General features: G+C 46.4%; 1 protein-coding gene across 4 annotated transcripts in view; it reads left to right on the plus strand.

Moving 5' to 3' along the window:
• SH3BP4 (SH3 domain binding protein 4) overlaps positions 1-4405 on the plus strand; it is a 104356-nt gene extending 99951 nt beyond the window's left edge. For all 4 annotated transcript variants that reach the window (XM_004033400.5, XM_055380617.2, XM_063695301.1 and 1 more), the window contains 2 exons: positions 1315-1503; positions 2345-4405. In XM_004033400.5, the coding sequence (XP_004033448.2) occupies positions 1315-1503; positions 2345-2569 (414 nt within the window). In that variant the 3' untranslated portion in view covers positions 2570-4405. The remainder of the gene's footprint in view (positions 1-1314; positions 1504-2344) is intronic.
• Positions 4406-21449: the final 17044 nt, after the last annotated feature.

The raw sequence follows: 21449 nt of genomic DNA on the forward strand, positions 1-21449 counted from the left end.
TGCATGACACCCAGTGGCAGTCATGTGACTTGGCACAGTGTACAGGACTAGCAGGCCTGCTGGCTTGTGCTAGCCAATTTGATTTGTTTCTTTAAACCAGAAGTGTGAGTTTGACCCCAGCCTGGGGTCCCCCAGATATATTAGGCTGTTGAGCCATATGTTCAATGCCTGTCCCATCCAGCCCCCGTTTTTAGGAGGGAGTTGAGTCCCAAGGTGGCCACGTGGTTGTTCCAGCCTCAGCTGGGACTTCACTATCCCATCAGGGCTGTCTGTCCTGTTACCTCCCCTCTGACTTCCTCTGTGGTTAGTAATCCCTGTCCTAAAGACACAGTAGAAAGTTCTTGCAGCTTTGACGTGGGAGCAGTACCACCAATTGTGGAAACTGTTTTCTCATGTTGCACAGTCCTGGGGGAGGTCTGTGGATCTCCTGGTCAAGTGGTTCTTGGTGGTACACCCTGTCTCTGTCTTCTTCTCCCTGGGTGGTCCCTGCCTGAGTCCACCAGCCTTCGTCCCTTCTGCCTGCGGTGCTCTCTAACTGGCCAATGTCAGCACCGCATGCTCAGCAGGTCCAGCTCACCCTCCGTCCATCTCGGCCTCAGGCTATGGTGTCTATTTAGTGAAATGCATTCGTTTCTCTCTGGTGTCCCCAGAGAGTGGGAGTGGTGACAACTCTAATCCATATTCACCCTGTCTGTTAGCTTCCTGGGGCTGCCAAGACAAATGACCACAAACCAAGGGGCTTCAAACAACAGACACCTGTCCTGTCACCATTCAGGAGGCCACAGGTCTCAGTCAGGGGTCCCAGGGTGGCCTCCGTCTGGAAGCGGTGGGGGAGAAGGGGTTGCAGGCCTGCCTCTCCTAAGCCCCACTGGCTCAACCCTCCTTCTGTTCCTTGGCTTGTTGCCGCATCTGTCCCGTCTCTGCCTCCGTCTTCACACGGCCTTCTTCTCTCTGCCTCTCTGTCTGCTTTCTCTTCTTATGAAGACGCCAGTCGTTGGTGACTTCCCCTAATCCAGAAGGACCTCATCTTAATTCTATCTGCAAAGACCCCATTTTCAAGTAAGGTCACGTTCTGAGGTTCTGGGTGGATGTGGGCTTTGGAGGGAGACACTGGTGAACCTGGCACGCTCTGCACATCATCTCTTCTCTCCCGTGAGTCCTGGCAGTGATCGATTTCAGGGGACATTTGGTAGGCCAGGGAACATGGAGAATAGAGAGCCCATGGCCATTCCTGCGCCGTCTGCTGGAATTCTGCGGGGAGCAGAGCCTGCCCCACTCCCTACACTGTCTCACGCTGTGCCTCTTCCTCTGCAGGCCCTACTGAAGATGGACTGCCAGGGCCTGGTGGTCAGACTCATCCAGGACTTTGTGCTCCTGACCACAGCTGTAGAGGTGGCCCAGCGCTGGCGGGAGCTGGCTGAGAAGCTGGCCAAGGTCTCCAAGCAGCAGATGGACGCCTACGAGTCTCCCCACCGGGACAGGAACGGGGTTGTGGACAGCGAGGTGAGCAGCGGCTGAGCTTCGAGCTCACCGAGCCCCTCTGTCCCTGGGTTCTGTGGACCCATGCAGTGCAGCCATAAAAAGTCCTGCCTCGCGGCATTTCTGTGAGGGTGCAACAGGTGGAAATGTGCACGCATGTGGCCAGCACTGGGTGCGCCTCACTGAGTGGGAGCCATCCTCTGGGTTGGTTGTCGCGAGCCCTGGCTTTAGGATGTCAAGGCTGTTCCACATGACATGGGAAGGACAAACAGAACTGCCTGTCCGTTGTTCATTTTGATCTTAAATTACCATCCGTAGGATTGAATAATGCAATAACACATACACAGAGGACTTTGTGAGCCGCTCTGGACTGGAGTGATATGTGGTATGTTACATAACTTGGGCCAAAGCCGGTGTGGCTGGGCTCTTGCTCAGAGGTCCTTTGTGTTCTCGCATGTTTGTGGAGGGCACCCTAGTAAGCTTCCTGGAAGAACGTTCAAGCTTGCAAGATCCAGGAAGCAGGAAGTCCCAAGGACAAAGCTGTCTTTTATGAATGGGATGAATTTCCAAACAAATGGCACAGAGAGAAAGTGCCATAAAGACTGTAAGGAAAGAGAAATCCTTTCTGTTTATTCATTTGTTGCGCACCTACTCTTGCACAAAGGCCTGCTTTTCCCTCTGGAATGTGCTGACCCTGGCCCCGAGATGGTTCCACTGTTTCTTCTGTGGGCTTGTCTCACTCGTGAAAGAGTGTCCCAAATAGTGACTACTGAAGCCGCACCAAGTAATAGGAACAAATCTCGTTCTGTCTCCTAATCTTTCTTCCTCTCTCCCTCCTTTTGTTTTTTACAACTCCACCTCCCAGGCCATGTGGAAGCCTGCGTATGACTTCTTACTCACCTGGAGCCATCAGATCGGGGACAGCTACCGGGATGTCATCCAGGAGCTGCACCTGGGCCTGGACAAGATGAAAAACCCCATCACCAAGCGCTGGAAGCACCTCACTGGGACTCTGATCTTGGTGAACTCCCTGGACATTCTGAGAGCAGCTGCCTTCAGCCCTGCGGACCAGGACGACTTCGTGATTTGAATGGGTCCCCTCCGCTCCTGCTGCTCTGGAGTGCAAGCCCTCTTCTGCCCTGTGTGCCCTGCTGTCACCGCGGAGCTGAAGAGGGAGGAAGGGGCGGCTGCTCAGACAGATTTAGGGCCCGCCAGCTAGGCTACACCCATCATGCGCCGCCCTCCTCCATCGAGGGAGAGGCCTGAAGGGACTGCCTACTGCAGGTCGTTGCCAATCACATAGCTTTCTATTTGTTAAGTATAAATTTAAATTTAAAATCACTTTTTTAACGAATGGGGGGAAGGGATCTATGAGAAAGGTGGTATCTAATTTTTTTATGGACCATAAAGGTTTAAAAGAAAACTTAATAGGGGCACAGTCTGTTGAGGTTTTTATGTTGTTATAGACCTTTTTAAATTATGTTAGAGATGTATATAGGTATTTAAAGGTCACTGGGGGCGTTTCTGATTCCCGGCCACACTTTGCGTTTCAACACTCAGCCCGGAAAGATGCTCGTTCGGTTGTTGGACCTCTTTCACTCCCTGTGTGTAAGAAGGTGAATCACGTGGGAAAAAGTGGCTTTTCAGTAAACGGGTACAGCTCATTCTTTCTGAGAAGGCCCCAGGTCCTGCTCCCTCCTCGGATTTGATTGTCTTCCGTGCTTTGCCTCACTCGTAGTAAATGACCATCCATAGAATATGTGAATCTTTGGCGAGCTTCAGTGGGCAGGGTGAAGTCCCGCATTAGCATTTAGGTGCCCTGAGCTGTTTCTGCCAATAGATTAGAAAGCAGCCATGAGTTGACAGTCTTTAGGGCCCCTGCCAGTGTGCAATTAGTCATTGACAAGAACAATGCCATTGAGAGTGAGGTGGTCCCTGCTGCTACGAGGCCATTGTACTGTTTTTTCCTTGGGGTCAAAGCAGTGCTTCCCATAGAGTTTGCTCTCTCTTCTGTGGACAGTAAGAAAACTTCACGACCGAATCAGAGCCTTGGTGGCCACTGACTCTCATGCTTATTGCAGATGCTGTGGTTGTCCTCACAAGCAACGCCTTATGCTGATGTGCAGAGGTGCCAGCTGCCATTTGCCAAACTCTGCACTTCATTTCATCTAAGGCTTAACCACTCTTTCTTCCTGGTGTACCTGTGTCTCCTCGGAAGGAAGTCATAGTTTAGATGAAACCATTTTTTGTACAATGTAAAGATCATCTGAGCAAGATGAGCATTTTGTAAAAATGAAAATGTGATTCACATAAAATCAGGAACTTGGCACAGTGTTGCATTAATAACTTTAGGGTGCAGACATGCTGTGTGAATCTCACAATGCGTCGTAGATGTCGCGTGTTGGAAGGGAGCAGGAGGAAGGACTGATACTGGCAAATCAGTAGAGTGAGGTGATCCTCAGCAACGTGCCAGGACACTTCCTGTGTGCCTGCAGTTGTCAGGGACCATTTGGGATCCCGAATCTCATTCTCTAAAACTGCTTTCTTGAAACATGTTACTTCCTTAGTATAATCAATGTATACTCCCTTACTGGCCTGAAACGTTGTGTAGCTACTTATTCAGATACTGAAGACCAACGGACTGAAAAAAAGAACAAACATTAGCTATTTTATGCTGCAAGAACCAGGACACACAATTCGCCAATCATCCCACCATATAACCTTCGATTGTGCTTCTCAACTCCACCCCATAATTTCTCCCAGAGATCATCTATCACCTTTTCCCCAAAGAAGAAACAAAACCAGTTGCACCTTAAACCATGGATATTTTTTCCTCAGGGGCTTTAAATAGTTTCCTATGCAACGTGTCTTGTAGCACAAATAAAATTCTACAAAAGTTGCAGTAAATTTTATTTGGATATTTTAACCCGTCAAGTGTGTGTGTGTTTTCTGTACCCAACCAGACTTTAAATAAAACAAACATGAAACCTAATGTAAGTATTTATACATACACCAATGGCTGCCTCCCCAAAATAGTCACCCCTAGATGACAGTATGACAGCTGGTGTGGCAGGTGTCTATTTTCTTGCTATTCATTTAATTTGCTCTTGAAACATGAGTCACTCAGTCACCACTAACCAAATGGGAATTGGTGTTATACCAGGCACCCAAAGGAAAGCACATCGATGACTTGCTGTTTTCTGGGTCCCATGAATTGGCAACCCCAGTCCCGAAATAGAAAGTTGAGGATGGAGTCATTTCTGTGTGTCAGGTGTCAGCCTTGAAGTGCTGATTGCGGCAAACAAGGGCAGACCGTGCTTTAGGAAGACCGTGTTGTGGGGGAGAACAGAGTGAAAGACTCCTAATGGAGACCAGCTCTACCTGGAGGTAGGGGGAGGAATGGGGCTAATGGAAATCTTTCTTGGGAACATGACTTTGATGAAAGGCTTGAAGGCTGAGTGGGAGCCAGCTAGACCGCCAACAGACCAGACCTGGGGACCAGTGTGTCGGCAGCGTCGACGACACGGTACGTGGGGCGAGGAGAGGCTAAACCCTCCATGTGGCTGGGACTTGTGGAGTGAGCACAAGCCCTCTGTTACCTGGATGCTTTCCACCGCTTGTACCTGTGTTCATTCCACCCTGCATCACCTACCAGCTGGGTCCTCATACCCATTTTGCAGTTAAGGACAGGGCTCAATGTGGTCCCATAATTTACACAGCCAATAAGAGAGGCAGGGACCTTAACTCAGGACTGCCGTAACAAAGTGCCCTGCATGGCTAAGGACAACAGAAATGTGTGCTGTCACAGTTTTTGAGGCCAGATGTCTGAAATCAAGGTATCACGTGGTCGCTTGTTCTCCATGTCTGTGGCTAAATCTCTCTCTAAGGACACCAGTCGTAGGATTTAGAGCCCACCCTAATCCATCAAGACCTCATCTTAACTTGATCACACCTACGATGACCCTGTTTCTAGGGTCACATTCACAGCGGGGTTTAGGACTTGGACACGTCTTTTTGAGAGGCACAGTTCACCCACCACCCTGCTCCATGCCTGGCCCTTTGGGCGTAGCCTGCTTGGGAAGAACAGTGCACGAATCAGGTTTAATCTATCTTGGTGCCCTCCGCCCAACACAAAGCAAAGCCAGGGTGGAGGAAGGCAATTCTTAAAGGGAGAAAGCTCTTCTGATGGACTGCCGTGTTCCCCCAAGACCCATCCTCTTCCTGAGCCAGCGACTGGGCTGTCTTTCCCCATCTCCCTTGCAGTCAGGTGCGGTCCAGCTAGGAGATGGGAACCAGAATGCTATGGGCCGCCTGCTGTTGAGTCTGGCTCACAGGAACCTTCCAGAAATCCTCCCTTCTTCCAACTGATCAGGAGGAACTCCAAGTCCCTAAAGGTGAGGCACGGGCAGACAGAAGGACCCCAGGTCCCTTAGGAACCCCCAGTAAGCTCTGTTCAGCAAAGTATCTGTCACACGGTATCTAGAGAGATAAAACTGTGATTGGCCACCGAGAAGGTGAGTTACCTGTTAGAGTGGCTGGTGTTGCTTTCCCTCATCTCGGGTACATTAGACCCAGATGATCACTGTAATCCACAAGCTGGCGGGGAATGCAGCTTGTTCTTAACTGGGAAACATCCCTACCACAGCTGGATTATTATTTTTTTAAAATATTATTATTAATTTTATTATTATTCCTATTTTCAGAGAAGGAAACTGAAGCTTAGAATCATGTTATTCATTGCCGAGGGTGCAACCAAGTTAAAGATGCTGTCTTGTTTGTTTGTTTGTTTGTTTTTTATACTTTAATTTCTAGGGTACATGTGCACAACATGCAGGTTTGTTACATATGTATACATGTGCCATGTTGGTGTGCTGCACCCATTAACTCATCATTTACATTAGGTATATCTCCTAATGCTATCCCTCCCCCCTCCCCCCTCCCCCCACTCCACAACAGGCCCCAGTGTGTGATGTTCCCCTTCCTGTGTCCATGTGTTCTCATTGTTCAATTCCCACCTATGAGTGAGGACATGCGATGTTTGGCTTTTTGTCCTTGCAACAGTTTGCTGAGAATGATGGTTTCCAGCTTCATCCATGTCCCTACAAAGGACATGAACTCATCATTTTTTACGGCTGCATAGTATTCCATGGTGTGTATGTGCCACATTTTCTTAATCCAGTCTATCATTGTTGGACATTTGGGTTGGTTCCAAGTCTTTGCTATTGTGAATAGTGCCGCAATAAACATACGTGTTCATGTGTCTTTATAGCAGCATGATTTATAATCCTTTGGGTATATACCCAGTAATGGGATGGCTGAGTCAAATGGTATTTCTAGTTCTAGATCCCTGAGGAATCACCACACTGTCTTCCACAATGGTTGAACTAGTTTACAGTCCCACCAACAGTGTAAAAGTGTTCCTATTTCCCCACATCCTCTCCAGCACCTGTTGTTTCCTGACTTTTTAATGATCACCATTCTAACTGGTGTGAGATGGTCACAGCCAGATTATTTCCGGCAACAAGAACACCCCTTTCACACTATTTTTTCTTGGCCTAAACGTGTTCACAATTGGTCAGTACCAGTCTGAATATAAATGACTTTTCTCCCTAATACTCTGAGGCCAGCCCAAGCAGTTCAGTTAAACCTCCAGTTTTTCATTGATACTGATTTTGACATTGACGTTGTTGAGAATGATAATTAACATAACGTTATGGTATTTGTAGATGTTCTTTAGGACCTCATTCAGGAGAAAAGATTTAGTTAGAAAAGAGTTAGGCTCTGACTTCTCGACGAAAGGACAATTTTGTCCCTGATTAATTCTTGCCTTGATCTGCACCTGGCCATCTTTCTATCAAGTCACTTGGGGCATGTGTCAAGTCAGTTATTTTGTAATCCTCCAGCCCCCAGCCCCTCTGAGTATCCATCACCCCGCAGTAGTGCCCAAGCTCAGACTCGGTCCTGGGACCTTTCCCCATCAGTGGTCCAGATTCCAGCAACTCATAGGTTTCACAACCATTCCTACTGCCATGACCAGAATTAAGACTTTTTTTTCCTGGATGCTCATCCTCTTTCTTTTTGACCAAGCTACTCCAACACCCTCCCCCTGGTCCTCCCTCCAATTCTGTCCTCCCCTATCCATAGGACAAAGGACTCCTTTCACAGGAGCCCTTCCTGCATCCTTCTGTGTGGTCAACTCTGGGCTCACCCCCTTTGCTATGTCCTCGCACACACAGACTTCCTCCAGCACTCCCTTGATCACCTTTTTGTAAACCTCCCTGTGTTGGTCTAAGTTGTGTCCAGGCTGTGGCACCTTTCCTTCCCCACCTGGCAGAGTCACACACTGAGATCCTTGAGGACAGTGACCTTGTCTTGGCTCATCTCTGAATCCCAAGAGCCTAGCACAGTCAATATTGGTTTCTTGAAGGAATTGTTCCTATCTCTGCAATAGAAATGCATCTCCAAATAAGATGGCTTTGGCCCTTGGACTGAATAGAATGGGCTTCATGCTATGTTTACAACCAATGTAAGAGATGAGCGAAAAGTTGTCCACCAATGAATGCATCAAAACCAGCTTGGATTTTAAGAGGTCAAAGAGGAAGCTTGCAGGGATGGAGCTCAATGAAGTGTATACCAAGAACCATTATATTCCTTAATGAATCATTTTCTGGCATGAGGGAAACATTGTCAGTTTGGTCCATGATTTATGCTGCAATAAAATTTGGCTTTATGTAAAATAGATTAAAATGAACAACTTAGCTCTCTCTGTGCCATAGGTCAACCCCTCTGGCAGTTTGAGAAAGGCTATAAACTCCTCAGTATTATGGAAATGCACATAAAAACCCTGAGATCACAGATGAAAGCAATTATGTTTACATACAATTACCAACAATTTTTAGAAATTGTGGTGTAATATATGTACTTCTTTATGCATTAAATAACACAATCTAGTAGTTAATCTTACATCCCCCGGAAACTCAAAATAGTGATGAGCATTTAGATACCTGCAAAAGCATTGATGGAAATAAAAATATCAGAGATTTCTATGTTTGGCACATTACGGGAACTCCTAATATTAGACAGGTTCCTTGCCTAGGTGCATTCTTGAAGGAAGCGCCAATGTTCAGGTTAATGAAAATAAAGATGTAATGTTTTCCCTTTATTAAAGAAAAAAGAGCTTGTCCTAAGGAAACTGAAGTCACCCAGATTTGCTGTACACATTTTTTAAGTGCTTGTATTAGTATTTTCTGCTCCAGGCTAGCAAGAATTGTATTTTTAAAGCTTTGCTTCTCTGATAGAATTTTCTGCTTAATGAGGGAGAAGGAAAATGTGAAGAAATTAATGGGCTGTGCCTGTGACTTTTTAAGTATCTAGAGTCATCTTTCTTAATTTTCCATTTCAATTGGCTTTTTAAAAAATCTGTGTGCTTATATCATATATATATATAACAACTTTCAATGTAATTTTCATTTTGGGAGGGTGCAGCATACATATTAGTGAGCTACAGGCAGCTTGATAGAGGGTCGACTCGCTGCTCGTCAGAGACAGGTCGGCCCATGTCAGTCCTGGGCACACAGAGGGTCCAAGGGACAGCAAGGGAGAAAAGAGATGGTTCCTGGGCCTCCAGGAGTTTGTATCCAATGAGGAAGATCAACACACACAAGCAGACCAGGAGCACTGGTTCATGCCTGTAATCCCAGCACTTTGGGAGGCAGAGGCAGGCAGACCACTTGAGGTCAGGAGTTCGAGACCAGCCTAGCCAACATGGTGAAACCCCGTCTCTACTAAATATACAAAAACTAGCCAGGCGTGGTGGTGAGTGCCTGTAATCCCAGCTACTCAGGAGGCTGAGACATAAGAATCGCTTGAACCATGGAGGTGGAGGTTGCCACCGTGAGCTGAGATTGCACCACTGTACTCCAGCCTGGGTGACAGAGCAAAAACCCCGTCTCAAAAAAAAAAAAAAAAAAAAAGAAAGAAAGAAAGAAGAAAGAAAGAAAGAAAGAAAGAAAGAAAGAAAGAAAGAAAGAAAGAAAGAAAGAAAGAAAGAAAGAAAGACCCAGGAACAAACACCTGAAATTCAAGGGAGATGGCAGCACTGTCATCAGTGGACAGAGAAAGTGCTTGAGGAAGAGGAGAGCGCCTGCTGCTTGATGGAACTTTGGATGCTACTGTGGCTGGGTATGCCGAGGCTGTGAGAAGAGCCTCCCAAGGCAGGGTGGGGTCCTGAGAAGACACAGAAAGGGCAGGGAGAGGTGTTTATTAATTGATAGACAATGATTTTCTATTTGCCAGGCATTGTTCTAGGCCCCGGGTTAGGGTCCCTGTCCCCATGGAGCCCACATGCTAGTGGAGAAATAGGAACAAACTAAATTCATATGATCAGGGAGAGGGAGGTGCTAGGAAGAAAAATCAGTGATGCACTGGCCGGGGCGAGGCTGGGGCAGTGTAGCCAGGAAGGCCTCCCCAGTGAGGTGAAGTCTGGGGAAGAGTGAGCAGCTCAGAGAAGCTGGAGTGTAAGTTGCTTTTAAAAGAGCAAGGGGGGATTAGAGTGGGATGAGCTATGGTTTGGATGTGTCTAGAAACACCAGGTGTTAAAAAGTAATGCCCAGTGCAGTGGGATGGAGAGGTGGGTCTTTAAACAGTGATGAGATCAGGAAGGCTGCTGCCTTCGAGAATGCGATTATGGCCCTTAAAAAAAGAGGCTTTGGCCGGGCACGGTGGCTCACACCTGTAATCCCAACACTTTGGGAGGCCGAGGCAGGCTGATCATCTGAGGTCAGAAGTTCAAGACCAGCCTGGCCAACATGGTGAAACCCCATCTCTGCTAAAAATACAAAAAATTAGCCAGGCATGGTGGAGCGTGCCTGTAATCCCAGCTACTCCGGAGGCTGCAGCAGGAGAATTGCTTGAACCTGGGAGGTGGAGGTTGCGGTGAGCCGAGATCACGCCATTGCACTCCAGCCTAGGCGACAAGAGCGAAGCTCCATCTCAAAAAACAAACAAACAAACAAAAAAATAGGTTTCAAGTAGCGTTTGGCACACTTGCCCCTCTGCCCTGCCCGTGAGGACACAGCATTCCTCCCCTTTGATGGTAGCAAGGCTCCGTCTTGGAAGCAGAGAGCAGCCCTCGCCAGCCCACGAACCTGCCCAAGCTGCGATCTTGGCCTCCCAGCCTCCAAACTAAGAAATACATTTCTGTTGTCTTGACACCACCCAGCGCTGGGCATTCGTTAGAGCAGCGCAAATGGACTAAGAGAGATGAGAAGACGGGCCAGTGGTGAGCAGCCTGGAATGGCAGACAGGGAGGCAGAGGCCGTAGGACCTTCAGGCAGTGCCTGGCTGGGCCCGAAGAGTCCCAGGAATGGGAAGGCAGACAGAGACGGAGGAGGGAGGGTCAACTCAGTCTGCCGTTTGGCTGGACAGGAGCGGGTTGGGCCAAGAGGCTCTGGTGTCCTGAGGGAATGTGACCTAGGCTGTGTTGAATGGCTTTGCTGGACGGGGGGAGAGGAGGGGTGGAGGCTGTGGTGGGGGGAGAAGCTGAGTAAGACACAGATGGGGGAGCAGGAGGGGAAGCAGATCTAGGACTCGGCTCTGAATGGGAGGATGTAAGGTGTAGCTGGAAGATCATGGACCTGAGGGTAAAGGCCTTTGAGAGACGGCCAGTGAGAAGAAAAGGTGAAAATACGTAGAAACCTGGTCAGCAGCTCCTCATGCATCCACCCATTGAGTTGGTCATTAGGCGTCTGATTCAACTGCCTTCCATCGCTTTTCTTCCCTCGCCACGGCTACTGCTGTACTTCTGTGCACTGTCACCTCTCCCTGTAACTGCAATTCCAGCCTTGTCCCATCAGCTGATCCTCCATGGCCCCCAGAAGGGTCCTTCTAAAATGGATTCAGGCCAGGCACGGTGGCTCACACCTGTAATCCCAAGCACTTTGGGAGGCCAAGGTGAGCGGGGCACACAAGGTCAGGAGTTTGAGAGTAGTCTAACTAACATGGTGAAACCCTGTCTCCACTAAAAATATAAAATTAGCTGGGTGTGGTGGTGTGTGCCTATAATCCCAGCTACTTGGGAGGCTGAGGCAGGAGAATCGCTTGAACTCGAGAGGCGGAGGTTGCAGTGAGCAGAGATCATGCCACTGCACTCCAGCCTGGGCGACAAGAGCAAGACTCCATCTTAAAATAAAATAAAATACAAAATAAGTTAAAAATTGGATTCAGGCCAGGAGCAATGGCTCACACCTATGATCCCAGCACTTTGGGAGGCTGAGGTGGGTGGATCACTTGAGGTCAGGAATTCAAGACCAACCTAGCCAACATGGTGAAACCTCATCTCTACTAAAAGCACAAAAAGTTAGATGGGTGTGATAGCACACTCCTGTAATCCCAGCTACTAGGAGGCTGAAGTGGGAGGATCGCTTGAACCCAGGAGGCAGAGGCTGCAGGGAGTCGAGACTGCGCCACTGCACTCCAGCCTAGGCAACAGAACAAGACTCTGTCTCAAAAAAAAAAAAAGGATTCATACCCCTCTCCTGCTTAGCCTCTGCCATCAGCAGTCCCCTGGTTTCAGCCGATGAATGGAGGCTCCCAAATGCCAGCTTGGAGGTCACTGTGGGTCCCGATGAAGCTTTCACTGGTACATGAAAAATGAGAGAAGAAAAGACAGCGCACAGAGGATTTTCATGAGGCCACATTGATGCAAATTAAATAACTGTCTCTGATCCTGAGATTAAGCCCTTCACTCCTTTCTCGTGTTAAAATGTCCTATATCCTGGTGACTGAAGGTGACAGGGGATTGTAGTGGCAGGAGTTGTTTTGGTGTTTTAATGCCTTGCTTGGCAAGGTGAAAGGCTGGCCGATAATACATCACACATTGTTCTAGACTTGTGTTGTTGAACACAGGGAGGGAGAAACGGGACGCCTGCCTGCAGCATGTCCATGGCTGTCTGCCCTTGTGGCTATTTCTGCCCTCACTGGGAGGGTGGCCTTTGTCATATCGTCTGTGTGCTCAGCATCTTGGAAACGCTATATTTGGGACCCTTAAAACATAAACTCACAGCTTCCCTAGCAGCTAAATATAAGCCTATGACCAGAGTCCACCACGTGGAGCTTGGACTCTGAGGCTCTGATTCATGCAGAAGGAGGGAAGAGAGCCGGCGGGAGCGTCAGGGCAGCAGTGGTCACGGGGGTGAGCTCCTGACCCGGCCGAGAGTCTGTGGGGGACACACAGCCATGGCAGTTTGCTCTAGTGCCAGGCACGCCCACTGCAGCCACACTTTTGTCACCAGGCCAGTTCTGGACAGGGTTCCTGGAAGCTTAGCACTGAGTGTGGGGCTCAGCTCTCCCAACCCTGTTGTGAATCGCCCAGGTCTCCTTTAATAAGCCCCTTTGGTGAAGAATCAACACTTGGCAATTTTGTTGCCTTCAAATGAACACCTTGACTTCCTGCTCTGTTTACTCCTTCAGGATTCAGCTCTGCAAATCACGCTCCTAGGTGAGTCTTCTCAGATGCTCCCTCTGCGAAAGGTCCTTCCTTTGTTTTCCCATAGCTCTCTGACCTCACCACAAATAGAACTTGAATCTCTCTGTATCACAGCTGAGTCTTTGCCTGGTGTACCCCACAGACTGTGAACTGGACAAGGAGGATGTCACAGCGCTGGACTCACACTCAATAAATTCAACCTCACACTCAATACATTCTTGGATGAATGAAATCTTCAGAGAAATTTCCTCAGGGGCATGGAGGCCAGGTCCCAGTGCCTGAATAGCTTTGTGAGTACCTTGTGGTGCTCCTTTCTTTTTTTTATTGAGACGGATTCTCGCACTGTCGCCCGGGCTGGAGTGCAGTGGCACAATCTCGGCTCACTGCAACTTCTGCCTCCTGGGTCCAAGCGATTCTTCTGCCTCAGCCTCCGGAGTAGCTGGGATTACAGGTGCCCACCACCACGCCTGGATAATTTTTTGTACTTTTAGTAGAGACGGGGTTTTACTAGGTTGGCCAGGCTGGTCTTGAACTCCTGACCTTGTGATCTCCCCACCTCGACCTCCCAAAGTGCTGGGATTACAGGCGTGAGCCACCACCCCCAGCCGACTCCTTCTTTCTTAATCTAACAAATACATGTTTTGTGGGTGAATCCAGACCGTGTTCTAGAAAGTTTCGTCTCTACTCGTTTTTAGTTTGTTGGTCTTCCCGCTATAATGTTACGTATGTTTAACTCAGCTGAAGCTCACACTTTAGAATAACAAGTGCTTGCTTTATTTTTCACACACCCACATATTTTTCTGCACTCGAAGTGCAAAATCAGTTCACACCCAGGGTGTAGATGATCCCACGTAGACGAGAATGGCAAGTATGGGTACGCTTGGTGGACATCTGTAGCCTCAGGTGAGCTTTCTGGGGGTTGAAAGTTCTCTCTGAACAGTCCCCTGACACCTGAGCCAGCCCAAGGCAGGTAGAGGGGGAGGGTAGGGAGGTTGCCTGGCAACTCCAGGAGGCTCAGAGCCATCCTTTTTGTCTAGGAGAGAAAAGATCCAGAGAACTGAGTCACTTACATTTTTTATCCTGAGCCTGGTTAGAACCAACATACACAGAATGAGGAATTTACAGCAAAATTCACACCGACAGATCAGCATAACAACCTGTAACATTGACAGGTACAAACGCAATTCTGTGCCTGTTTATGGGAGTGCTGGACAGCGTGGATTCTTTGCACAGCCAGTGAATTCATAAGTATATAATTATGCGTTAAAAATCTCTTTAGAAAGTCAGATTCCAGTTCTTCCAGGAGCTTTGTACAACACCTTTATATATTCCTCATTATCACATTTTCCATGGATAGATGAGCTGAGATATTAAAGACAGGAAAGGGGATGTGTGTTGAGGGACTCAGGGCACTCGACCTACTTAAAAATAATTCACACGGACCCTGGAGATTTATGGATTTTTTCCCAGGACCTGGGAGATAGCTATCATTTTTCAAATATTAGGTTTATACAGAATAAACCATAAATATTAGGTTTATACAGAATATTAGGTTTATACAGAGATATACCAAAGGCGATGTCACTATGCCAGGCACAAGAATATCAAAAAAGGATAATTTTTTTGCATTCAGAAATTCATATCCAAGCAAAAACAACTCCATTTTCTGTTTGTGACGTGCATGTAACAATATTCCAAAATTCTACTTCAAATATTATTAAAGTACTTTGCTGTAGTCAGGCAGCTTTCTCTCCGTCAATGAAAGAGCTTTGTATGGTTACTCACACTTCACTTCAAACAAAGCAGTTTCTTAGTGTCATTACTAGTATCACTATTTTCAAAATGTCTTAAAAATATGTTTTCTAAGCCAGGCACAGTGGTTCATGCCTGTAATCCCAACACTTTGGGAGGCTGAGATGGGAGCATCGCTTGAAGCCAGGAGTTCGAGGCCAGTCTGGGCAACATAACGAGACCCCATCTTAAAATAAATAAATAAATACATTTTTTAAAAAAATATGGTTTCCTTACATTATTGAATTTTTTTTTTTTTTTTGGCAACCTCTTTCTTGTTACCCATGCTGGAGTGCAGTGGTAACATCACAGCTCACTGCAGCCTCAACCTCCTGGGCTCAAGTGATCCTACCACTGCAGCCTCCCAAGTAGCTGGGACCACAGCTGTGTGCCACCACCATGCCCGGCTATTTTTTTTCTTTTTTAACTTTTAGTGGAGATGAGGTCTTGCCATGTTGCCTAGGCTGGTCTCGAACTACTGGCCTCAAGCCATCCTCCTACCTCGAACCCCCAAAGTTCTGGGATTACAAGCATGAGCCATGGCACCCAGCCACATTATAGAAATTTTTATAAAAGTATCTTATTTGGGCATTTTGCAAGTCAGCCAGATCACAACAGAGCTCTGGTTGAAATATAATTATTATCTTGGATTTCCGTGTATTTTCTTTCATTCACAGCTCTGAGAGGAGGCCGACTGGCTACCAGCCTAGTAATCTGGAGAAAATGAAAGAATTCCACTATTTAATATCATTCTGAAAACATAGTTGCTGTGACCACTCGTCTGTGTCTTTAAGTGTAGCCCATGGAGCTCCTGAAGAAAACTCAGCAGGAGAAAGCCTGCTAAAAATGCAGCTTCCGAGGCCTTCCCAGGCCTCCTGAATCCGATGCCTGTGGAGGCCCAGGAATCTGCATTTTAGCAAGCTTTCCATCGGACTCTTCCGTGTCCTAAAGTGTGAGGACAAGCTCCATTTTTAATTTTTTTTTGGTAAAATTCTAGACAGAAAAGAAACAAATGACTTCCGTGTCTGGAGAGGAGGGGAGGAGGGGGGATTCTGTTTGTGATTTCTAAATATTTCAGCAGCCACAGCTCCAGCCTCTTCCCTCTGCACCTCCTGGCTTCCAATCATCGTTGGACTTGCAGTCACCTCCTGCTGAACTTTAATTAAAATCCAGGCAGTTGTGTTCAGGCAGCCTGCTTGATGCAGACCACGTGACTGGGACCTGTTGGGCTGCCCCTGCTGAGAGGGATAAAGAAGCCAGCCAGGGCTTAGTGATGGACCCCTCTCTCTACCCAGTGTCTGTCTCAGGCTTTCTGTGCATCACAGAGTGATTTTTTTTTTTTTTTTTTTTTGAGACGGAGTTTTGCTCTTGTTGCCCAGGCTGGAGCGTAATGGCGCGATCTCGGCTCACCGCAACCTCCGCCTCCCGGGTTCAAGCAATTCTCCTGCCTCAGCCTCCTGAGTAGCTGGGATTATAGGCATGTGCCACCACACCCAGCTAATTTTTTGTATTTTTAGTAGATATGGAGTCTCTCCATGTTGATTAGGCTGGTCTTGAACCCCCGACCTCCCGTGATCCGCCCGTCTCGGCCTCCCAAAGTGCTGGGTTTACAGGCATAAGCCACAGCGCCTGGCCTGAGAGAGTGATTTTTATCCCCTTGCTGGAAACTCCGAAACAGGACAGCGTGTGCCCCTGGCCAGGCTAAGGCCTGGGGCTGACCTGAGGCTATGTGTTCAGGGACTAAGGGCCATGGCTGTTTGGATGGACAGAGGCTCCCTGTCTCTGTGGAAGGTACCACACGGGCAGATCCACAGTCCTCACATCTGGCTGATGCCAATCTTCAGACAGGACTTTGCTCAGGTCCCTTTTGCACACTGGTACCTGTGTAGTAGGCCTCTGTAAGTCCCTGGGAGGTATGCAGGTGAGGTATTCGTGTGTGTGTGTGTGTCTCCACCAGGGTCAAGGAGGGTTCTGAGACATGCCCAGTTCCTGGCATTCCTTACCCTGGGCAACACCATGACTACAGAAGCAAAAGCGGCTCCAGTTTTATTCCTAGGCCACCTGGACTAATAACAGCCAAGGCTCACTTAGCACTTACCCTGTGCCCATCACAGTCCTAAGCACTTTAGAGATTTTTAGCTCATTTGACTCTGGCAATAGGCTGTAAAGTAGACAGAATTAACAAAACTGTACGTTCTGCACATGTACCCCAGAACTTAAAGTATAATTTTAAAAAAATGAGGCACAGAGGGGTTAAGTAACTTTCCCAAGGTCACACAGCTAGGAAGTGTGGAGCTGAAATCTAAATGCAGCTCCAAGGCTCTAATGTGCATGCAGTATCCTGCTGCCATCATGCTCAGGTGATAGTTTTCTGAGTCAAAAACCCCAGCAAGAGAAATAAATAGTGACTTAATTCAAAGTGGTAAATAGCAAAAATTGTAATTTCTCACTCCTGACATGAAGAGGACAGTAAGAAGTGGAGAAAGATTTGCCATCGGCTTGATGCTTTTTGTTTTTAATTTCCTTTGGCCAAGCAGATATAATTAGTTTGTATTCTCTCTGCACACTTGGACGGCTGGCATGGAGACAGCCCACAGACCTCCTGAACCAAGAGTGATTTTAAAATTTGCTGCAACGTAAATGTCTATCAATAATGGAGTAGTTAGATAGCTTGCACTACATTTATACAATGGCATCCTGTTCCACCATTAAAAGGGAAAAGGCAACTCTATCATTATTGGTGTGAAAGGCTTTCCAAGATACAGTAAGGGGAAAAAAGAGAGCAGTGAGTATAAAATATCTCATTTATAATGAAAGAAAAAAAATAGAGCTGTACGTGAAGTATTTCTAAAATGGCACTCAAGAAACTTAGTGATGGGTTTGCTGGGACCTGCAGATCAACATTTGGAGAAGGACCCAGTTTCCATTGTGTATCCTTTTATGTTGTTTAGCATCTTTCTCAGTGCCAATGTAATTTTCATAATTCTACAGACTTTTTTTGCGACAGATAATTTATGAAATGAGAGCAATTTAGAATTGGCTGTAAGTACCGAAGGAATAGAGCAAATATCCCAATTTGCAAAATTAAAAATCAAACAAGTACCTAATTAACATGTTGTTAATCAACAAAGTGGGCATATACAGACAGATAATCAAAGCTAATTGTGTATGCCTACAAGACTTTTGCAGCCAGGGTCCATGGATGGGTTTTAGGGGGTGTATTAGTCCATTTTCATGCTGCTGATAAAGACACACCTGAGACTGGGTAATTTATAAATAAAAAGAGATTTAATGGACTCACAGTTCCACATGGCTGGGGAGGCCTCACAACCATGGTGGAAGGCAAAAGGCACATCTTACATGGCAACAGACAAGAGAGAGAATGAGAACCAAGCTAAAGGAGTTTCCCCTCTAAAACCATCAGATCTTATAAGACTTATTAACTACCATGAGAACAGTATGGGGGAAACCACTCCCACGATTCAATTATCTCCCGCCAGGTCCCTCCCATGACACATGGGAATTATGGGAGCTATAATTCAAGGTGAGATTTGGGTGGGGACATAGACAAACCATATCACGGGGTCTATGAAACCCTCAAAATGATGCACAAGTGTTTTGTTAATTTTGGCCTGTGCATCTTCCGAGGAGGTTATCCAGAGTTTTTTATAGATTCTCACACAGGTTCGTGATCCACAAGAGTTTTTAATAGAGTCTCACACACGCCCGTGATCCACAAAAGCTTAATAACCATTAGCCTGGAGGTAGGCAAAGGAGGATGCCAGTATATTGTTCAAAGGTTAATGAGTGTTGGTGAGGGACTGTCTTGTACAAAGCTAAACAAAATGAAGGCGTGAGGCCATTAGTCTCCAGGGACCAACTCACTGGCTGTGATGCCCAGGCACACCTTGCCCAGATGTTCTCAGCAAATACACATCAGGCAAAGCACACCCACAACAGGCACCTGCACCTCTACCAGTCTGCAGGATTGCATTCCACAGGCTGCAGCAGGAACCCAACCAAGAGCAGATGTGGCAAAGAAAGGGTTTCATTTTCTCACCTAATGTGTTGTCCAGGGTGGGTGAGCATCCCTTTCTCAGAATGCATAGCCTCCCTTAGAGTGTAGCTTTGTCCCACAGTCAAGACAGTTGCTGTACCTCTGGGTGTCAGGTCCATTTTTCAGGCAGGAGGAAGGGGAGGGGGCTCTGCCAGCTCAGTCTGTCTCTTTGTGAAAGGGAAACAAAGACTTTGCAGGTGACTGCATTCAGTGGAATTCTGTTGCATTGCATTAGCAGAGCTGTGCCCCATGGCTGCCCCTGGTTATAGGGAGCCTGGGGTGAGGTGGGGAGGATTTTGTTCACTCATTGGTTACAATCTAACCATGTACCCCTAGGGGTACTGCTTGTTGGGAAGAATAGAAGTGGAGAGAAATTATTCAGGCCCCAAGTGGAGTCTGCCATGTATGGCTTTGTTTCCCCTGTGAGCTGGCAAGCACAGATTCCTGGATCAACTGGGGCTAAAAACTGGCCTAATATCCCATTGTGAAGGTGCAGCCAGGGGGTGTGACTCACAATCTGCATTCTCTAGTGCCACTGGAATCTAAGATGAATGTACTGGCACGATTTCTAACTACTCAAGTTTTATTTTGATAAAACTACATGACACAGGTGGAGCAGAGAATGAGTCTGGTGGATTGACGGAGAAAGTGGGAGCTGAATTGACAAGAAATGATCTTGAACCAAATGACCAAATAAGTCTTTAAGAGTGTAGAGAGTGACTGCATGTGGGGCATAAGACTTCCATCTACACAGAGTTCAAGTCGAATGAAGTAAGATCAACTTTATTCCTGTGAGTTTCCTTGAATTTTAACTGAAAGCCTTTTCTATGCAGGATAACTGCATGGATCAACCCCTTTTACAATAGCTGCAAAAAAATAAAATACTTAGGAATATACCTAACCAAGGAGGTGAAAGACCTCTACAAGGAATAGTACAAAACACTGCTGAAAGAAATCATAGATGACACAAACAAATGGAAACACATCACATGCTCATGGATAGGTAGAATCAATATTGTGAAAATGACCATACTGACAAAAGCAATTTACAAATTCAACACAATTCCTATCAAAATACCATCAACATTCTTCACAGAATTAGAAGAAAACAATCCTAAAATTCATATGGAACCAAAAAAGAGCCCACATAGCCAAAGGAAGAATAAGCAAAAAGAATACATCTGGAGGCATCACGTTATCTGATTTCAAACTATACTATAAGGCCATAGTCACCAAAACAGCATGGTACTGGTATAAAAATAGGCACATAGACCTATGGAACAGAATACAGAATCCACAAATAAACCCAAATACTTACAGCCAACTGATCTTCAACAAAGCAAACAAAACAGAAAGTGGGGAAAGGACACCTTTTTCAACAAATGGTGCTGGGATAATTGGCAAGCCACATGTAGGAGAATGAAACTGGATCCTCATCTCTCACCTTATTTAAAAATCAACTCAAGATGGATCAAGGACTTAAATCTAAGGCCTGAAACTATAAAAATTCTGGAAGATAACATTGGAAAACCCCTTCTAGACATTGGCTTAGGCAAGGATTTCATGACCAAGAACCCAAAAGCAAATGCAATAAAAACAATGACAAATAGCTGGGACTTAATTAAACTAAAGAGCTTTTGCACAGCAAAAGGAACAGTCAGCCGAGTAAACAGACAGCCCACATAGTGGGAGAAAATCTTCACAATCTATACATCTGACAAAGGACTAATATCCAGAATCTACAACAAACAAATTAGCAAGAAAAAATAAATCCATCAAAATGTGGGCTAAGGACATGAATAGACAATTCTCAAAAGAAGATATACAAATGAATATCAAACATATGAAAAAATGCTCAACATCACTAATGATCAGGGAAATGCAAATCAAAACCACAATGCAATACCACCTCACTCCTGCAAGAATGGCCACAATCAAAAAATCAAAAAATAATAGGTATTGGCATGGATGTGATGTACAGGGAACATTTCTACACTGCTGGTGGGAATATAAACTAGTACAGCCACTATGGAAAACAGTGTGGAGATTCCTTAAAAAACTAAAAGGAGAACTACCATTTGATCCTGTAATCCCACTACTGGGTATCTACCCAGAGGAAAAGAAGTCAGTACATGAAAAAGATACTTGCACACACATGTTTATAGCAACACAATTCACAATTGCAAAAACATGGAACCAACCCAAATGCCCATCAATCAATGAGTGGAAAAAGAAACTGTGAGATACATACATGTATCTCATATATATACATATACTACTCAGCCATAAAAAGGAATGAATTAATGGCATTCACAGTGATATGGACAGATTGGAGATTATTATTCTGAGGGAAGTAACTCAGGAATGGAAAACCTTATACATCATATGTTCTCACTCAAAAGGGGGAGCTAAACTATGAGAATGCAAAGGTATAAGAATAACACAATGGACTTTGGGGACTCAGGGGGAAAGGGCGGGAAGGGGATGAGGGATAAAAGACCACAAACTGGCCGGGCGCGGTGGCTCACACCTGTAATCCCACCACTTTGGGAGGCCGAGGCAGGTGGATCATGAGGTCGGGAGATCGAGACCATCTTGGCTAACACGGTGAAACCCCATCTCTACTAGATATATAAA

Source organism: Gorilla gorilla, chromosome 11, assembly GCF_029281585.2.
Source record: "Gorilla gorilla gorilla isolate KB3781 chromosome 11, NHGRI_mGorGor1-v2.1_pri, whole genome shotgun sequence".
Classification (NCBI taxonomy): domain Eukaryota; kingdom Metazoa; phylum Chordata; class Mammalia; order Primates; family Hominidae; genus Gorilla; species Gorilla gorilla.